Genomic DNA, 6514 nt, shown 5'->3' with positions numbered 1-6514 from the left:
TGAGGTCATCATTGTCACCTTCAGTGTGGGGCTCTGAGGTCATCATTGTCACCTTCAGTGTGGGGCTCTGAGGTCATCACCTCACCTTAGAGGTTTTACCATCCAGCAGCCACTGCAAGCTCACCCGGTGTCAGTGCTGAGAACAGCCAAGGGCCAGGGTTCAGATACAGAGTCCAGCCAGGCATAGTGGGGGTGTATCTTTAATCCCGACTCATGAGGTAGAGGAGGGTGGAACTCTGTTCTCTGTGAGTTCCAGACCCTTAGTGAGACCCTGTCTCAGGTAAACACACACACACACACACACACAGAGAGAGAGAGAGAGAGAGAGAGAGAGAGAGAGAGAGAGAGAGAGAGAGAGACTTGGGGTGTTCAGTCCCTAAGTGGATCTACCACAGTGGATCTGCTCTTAAAGGAAAATTGAGACCCCTTCTGGGTGGCCTGCTAGTCTCTCACTGAAATATTTGCTGGCGCAGGTTCTGAGCCTAGGCTGACTGTAGCTGCAAACACCTTCTGGCTGCTGGAGACCCACCCCAGGCCCAGAGCCCTGCTGAGGCATCCTCTTGCTTTGCTCTGCTCTGCAGGTGAAAGGGCTCCAGCTGCTGAGGGACACCCACTGCCCTGACTCGCATATCCCTTCCTCCATGGCCGCGCTCTCTCTCCATGCTCAGAAGCTCCAGGCACTGAGCCAGGCTTTGAGGGCCAGCCCCCAGAGCCTGCCCCCACCACCCGCGACGCTGCTGCCTCCCATCTGCCTAGCAAGCCGCTTATCAGGTAACCAGAGCCTTCAGCAGCGTCCACGCCTGAAACAGGAAGCCCTGCTGGGCCTGCACACAAGCTCACAAGCCACCACTGAGAATCCGACTTAGGATGGAAGAGCAGCAGGCGCTGGCGGCCTCCAAGGATGGGGATGTAGCCGCCTTGGAGCGGCTGCTAGAGGCGGGTGCCCTGAGCCCAGGCATCACTGATGAGTTGGGGGCAGGCCTGGTGCATCATGCCACCCGGGCTGGCCACCTGGACTGTGTCAAGTTCCTGGTGCAGAGGGCCAAGCTGCCCGGCAACCAGCAGGCACACAACGGGGCCACACCAGTTCATGATGCGGCCGCCACTGGCAACCTGGCCGAGCTGTGCTGGCTGGTCCGCGACGGGGGCTGCGGGCTGCAGGTAAGCTAGACTAGGGTGGCTCTATGCCTGCTGTCCAGAAGGTCCTAAGCTCTGTCTCAGTCAGAGATGTGTGCCTCTGCCTCTCACTGCCCTCCACCACCACCACCATCCCCAAAATAACCCAGAACAAACCCTTGAACACCAAGGCCACATCAGTCACCCTCATATGTATACAGAAAAGTCACCTGGGCTTTTCCACCCCTCCCCCAGCAAGGAGCACCTAGGACCACCAACGATGGCCTTGCCAGTGTTCAGGATCCCATCTCTGATCAGACCTGATCGATAGGACCTATTCCCCAAAGGGTCAAGAAGTGGAGTTGTAAAGAGGCACCTTGGGCTCTCAGGATCTTGGAGCTCTGGGGACACAGGCTGACAACTGTCCTAGTGAGAAGGTTCTCAAGTCGTGTGATCATCCTGCTAGAACATGTCTATTAGAGCTACCAGCCTTGTCGCTGTTTGCATGCCTCTACCTGCTTGGTGCAGGTAAGGGACAAAGGCTGTCAGCCATGCTGCAGCTTGGGAGCACAAGGAAGCCGTCGAGTTGGACGGAGACAGACACCAGTGGCACAGGGCTTAGAACTGCTCCAGCCTCCATGCCCTTTTTTCAAGGGTTCTTCCAATGACCCGTGAGGGCAGACGGCAGGCACTGGCCCATTTCCAGATTCCCTTTGGATTATGGTACCCTCAGGGAACGCCCAGGTCTGCCAGATGCCTAACACCTTCAGGAGAAATGCCTTGGGGACCATCCTGGGGTGGGATGAGGGGCAGAGGTTTAGAGGTCTCTGTCCCGGAACATCTGCAGCGAGAATCCCTGTGTTAGCTGAAGCTTTTCCAAGCACTTACAGAACGTGCAGGGACTGAACTGATCAGAAAGGCTGGGAGCTGGAGTGGATGGGGAGGGATCCCAGTGGTCCAGCCCAGCTTCTTCCTTGATCAAGATGGGGATGGAGGAAGTAGGAAGGGAACCAGCAGCAGGCGTTATAGGGTTCTCCAGGAGACCAGCCTCAGTCAGCTGGCCATACTGGTGGTGCCCAGCCAGGCTGCCCTGGGGCCTGCCTAGGCTCAGCATCCCGCTTGTGTCCTGGTAGGACCAAGATGCCTCAGGTGTCTCCCCGTTGCACCTGGCTGCCCGGTTTGGCCATCCAGCACTGGTGGAGTGGTTGCTACGTGAGGGCCACACAGCCACACTGGAGACACTGGAGGGGGCCTTACCGCTGCACCACGCTGCCGTTAGTGGCGATCTGACCTGTGTGAAGCTCCTGACAGCGGCCCATAGCAGGTGAGAGCCCAGAACCCTGCACATGGAGACTGACCACCGAGGGAGCCCTCACAGAGGAGAGGGACATGCTGGTGACCTTTGAGGCAGGCCCTGTGATTCCAGAGCCAGAGGATAAGCAGGGGTAGAAGGCATGGATGCAGGCTCTGCATGGGGAAGGGAGAGCCTTTAAACATAGGTGCAGCAATGCACCGGTCTGGGGGCTGCAAAAATTGCACCCAAATGGTGCTTGGGAAAAACAAATGCCTTCAGACATGCTGACCTGGGCTCATCCTCCACATTGGAAACACCTTGACTGGACCAGCCTCATCAAATCCAAGGCCTTGTGCCCGACCCTTTTAGATTTGGTGATTGAGGGAAGACAGGACCAGACCCACCGAGGCGAGTGGCCTCCGAATTTCTCTTCCCTCCTTCATTGTGTTCTGGTCTGAGCCCTTGTACGAAGCTCACCTTGTTAGAGCAAAGCAGGGCAGAGGGGCTTTGAAAGCAAAGAGACCCAAACCCTTGCCCCTTGAGCAACTCATTCAGCTCTGAGCCTCAGTTTACCCTTTTGCCGGTTGAAGCTTGTAAGGGCCCCTCTATGATGGAGTAGAGGTGCCCCTCTGGGGTGGATCAAAAGTCACTCAGGGAGCTGCAGGGTGTCCATGGAAGCAGGTCATTGCTCCCCTGCCTCCCATGCCTAAGTGGCATGCTGGCTTATGGGCCCCAGAGGTGAGGATGTGGGACGAGGTCAAGGCACAGTCAGAGCCTTAGAAGACAAACATGCTCCAGCCAGGAGTAGTCAAGAGCCAAGCCTTACTGCTAAAGAAGGCCACCTTACCCAGTCCCAGTGAGCGCGGCACTGTGGCCAAGCGAAGACGCTGCTCAGCGGATACAGAGGTTATGTCCATCAGGGTTGCTCGGTGGCAGCAACAGACACTACCAGCCACAGTGCCAGAGAGACAGAGGGGATCCTTGGAAGTTAGGGGTCCGTTCTGTGTCTCTACAGGGATGGCTGAGAAGGCAGTCAGGACTGTGACCTTCCTCCGTCCAAAATGATTGACAGGAGTAAACTTGACCCAGGCAAGGAAAGAGAGAAAGGAAGGACTCTGGCTGCAGGGGGTGGGGCACAGAGCCCATGGAGGCAGAAGCTGGAGGGAATTAGGGAAACTCAGACTATATGGTCAGGGATCAGGGATCAAGGACAAGGACATGAAGGTCACCTGAGAATGATGTCAGCTTGGGGAAGGTCACTGACCCTCCCTGCACCTGGTCACTGGGAACCAAGGGTTCACACAGGCCCAAGAGTGACCTGCGGAAAATCTCCCCAGTGCGGACCCCGCTCAGCCTCCCCCGGGCAGTTCTGGGTGCAGGCCTCACGAGTCTCCCTCCATCACAGTGGTGTGAACCAGCAGACCCGCAACGGTGCATCTCCGCTCTACCTTGCCTGCCAAGAGGGCCACCTGCATCTGGCGCAGTTCCTGGTGAAAGACTGCGGGGCCGACGTGCGCCTGCGTGCCTTGGACGGCATGAGCTCACTGCACGCTGCGGCCGCCCGTGGCCACTACTCTCTGGTTGTCTGGCTGGTAAGAGGGCACTGTGGGGGACAGGACACTAGGAAGTCCAGGCCCTGAGCCAGCTGGAAGGGGGGCTGTCTAAGGCATTGGGGTAACACAGGTCACAGGTCACCCAGAGTATGGGGTGGAACTCCGAGGTGCCTGTGGAACCACAGGAGAAACAGCAGCCCTCAGGGCTCTAGGGACCCCTTCCTAGGAGTTGGGTGCTTCCCTGGAGTCCACTCGGTGTTGCTGATTGTCCAGGTGCTCTGTCACAGATGCCAGCACCTGGCCTGAACCACTCAACCACACTCAAGCCCTAGTGCCCCAGAGCTCTGAGCCAGACCCTCACCTTTCCCAGAAGAGAAATCCCAAACTCCAGAGTGACTGGAGTTGGACCAGGGTGGGCCAGGGTCTTCTCACCTTCCCAACAAAAAAACCAGCCACCCCTGGAGGAGGTAGGCACTTCAAGAGTCCACCAGCGATTCCATAGTACCCATGAGTTGGGAGGTCCCCTCGGAGGAGGAGGCAGAAGATGGACAGGAAGTAGATTGAAGTGTACAGTAGTGGGGAGCAGGACTCAAGGCCGTTTCTCGGAAGAAACACACCCTGGGCTGGATGGAGTGGCAAAGACAGAGGGGGCCCTAGGTGATGGACAAGGGCTCTATGCCAAAATTTGCCTACGTGATAGAAAGTCATTCTGCTGCCCATGAAGGAGGCAGGGGCGGGGCTTCTCCCCTCCTCTAGTGCTCCCTTCGGTCTCCCCTCAGGGCCTTCATTCTTCCTGTGCCTTGCGCCTTTCTGAGATCCCTGGGTGTCCCCGGTCCTGGCACCTGGCCAATAACACATCTGGCTGGCACTGTAGCCGTCATTCCCACCCGCCACCTGGAGGTTGGGTCCTGCCTGTCACCTGGATTCTCTGGGCCTGTTAGGGTGAGGAGACACAGAAAGAACAATGTTCCCTCCACCTTTGGTTTGACCCCCACCCTCCTAGGGGTCCTAGAGGTTGTGTCATTTGCCTTCATTTCTCCTTGCGGCACCTGCCTGACCACTAGTGTGTCTGTCACCCGGCCACTAGTGTGTCACCTGTGTGTGCTGCTCCACCACCCCAGTTCCCCCAGGAGAAAACCTCATTTCCAGGCTGCCCAGTTCCCTAACACCTTTTTGACCTCGAGGCCCTGGCCCTGGCCTTGCTTGCAGATCTAACTCAGTCACTGAGACCATGACCCTCACCTGTGGCCCCAGGTCTGAGCCTTGAGTCAGTTAGCCTGCCACCTGGAAATGAGCCAGCGGAATGTGTTGGAGAAGCAGCCACGGTGGTAACTTGTGGCAGGGCACGGGTAGTTAATCCCCTGAGACCTTTGGATTGTGCTGAGGTGGGCACATGTTAGCCTGACAAACACCGTGGGCTATAGGTCTTGGGACAGCTCAGTGGTAAGACTCCTTACCACAGAGGGGAACCTTGCCTTCATGGAGAATACTGGCCCCATTGCCAGCAGCGGAAAGGGCAGAAACATCAGCCCTTAGCCCCTCCTCTAAGGAGCTTCCTGCTGACCCCACAGAACACAAAGGCAATCCTAGATGTCCACACTTCAGTAGGCAAGCCCGTGGAAGAGGGGACACCGCTTTTGATGGGAAAGCCTGAGAGGATGCCAGCTGGCCCCGAGGTGCCCTCACAGGGCTGATAAGGCCAGAGACAAAGGCAGGCCACAAGGCCCCAAACAACAGGACAGGCCCCAGGCCATGTGACCAACTCTGGGCCAGAGCTATGGGGAAGGTGCCATAGCACCCAGGCCTCTGGTAGAGCCGAGACACCAGGGGATGCCTCTGCCAGCAGCCTCTCTGCCTCTCCTACTGCTGAGTGCCCATGTGGTGTTCCTTTCTTGCTGTGGCATTTAACTTGTGGGCTTCCAGAGTTAAAGTCCTGTGCTCATATAACCTGCCCCGGCCTGGGATGCCGTATGGGGCACAGGGCACATGGGGCGAGCCAGCTCTGCCCTAAGACTCCCTAGGGATATCTCCACTGCCCACTGAGGATCACAGGTGGGGAGTCCCTTTCCTGCTCTGAATGCTGCTGTCCCTCCTCCCCGAGGACCTGGCTACCCCAGGTCCCTCTTCAGCTGACGGCTCTCTTCCTGGTTTCTCTTGCCAGGTCACGTTCACAGACATCGGCCTGACAGCACGGGATAATGAAGGAGCCACTGCTCTGCACTTCGCAGCTCGGGGCGGCCACACGCCTATTCTTGACCGGCTTCTGCTCATGGGTGCCCCCATCACGAGAGACTCCTGGGGAGGGACTCCCCTGCATGACGCAGCCGAGAATGGACACATGGAGGTATATCGCAATGGTGAAGGGGTGGCTAGGACTCTGAGCTGGCATTTCGTCAATGTGCCCTCGAGTCCTCCCAGGAGCCCTCTGAAACAGGTGCCAGCACTACCCTTCTATAAGGGTAGAAGGGGTACAGCAGGCAGAGCACATGCCCTAGGTGCCCAGAGAGACCCTGTTCCCTGCTCTAGGGTGTGTGTGTGTGTGTGTGTGTGT

At 57.6% G+C, this 6514-nt stretch overlaps 1 protein-coding gene across 1 annotated transcript in view; it reads left to right on the top strand.

The window, feature by feature from the left end:
* The first annotated feature begins 867 nt into the window (after positions 1-867).
* The window catches only part of Espnl (espin like), a 24003-nt gene continuing 18356 nt past the window's right edge, over positions 868-6514 (top strand). Inside the window, exons 1-4 of the mRNA XM_005361690.1 lie at positions 868-1161; positions 2250-2440; positions 3816-4002; positions 6125-6307. Of these exons, the coding sequence (XP_005361747.1) occupies positions 868-1161; positions 2250-2440; positions 3816-4002; positions 6125-6307 (855 nt within the window). The remainder of the gene's footprint in view (positions 1162-2249; positions 2441-3815; positions 4003-6124; positions 6308-6514) is intronic.

This window comes from Microtus ochrogaster, linkage group LG4, assembly GCF_000317375.1.
Source record: "Microtus ochrogaster isolate Prairie Vole_2 linkage group LG4, MicOch1.0, whole genome shotgun sequence".
Lineage (NCBI taxonomy): Eukaryota > Metazoa > Chordata > Mammalia > Rodentia > Cricetidae > Microtus > Microtus ochrogaster.
The sequence above is the reverse complement of the archived record's forward strand: the minus strand, read 5'-3'. Positions and strand labels throughout refer to the sequence as shown.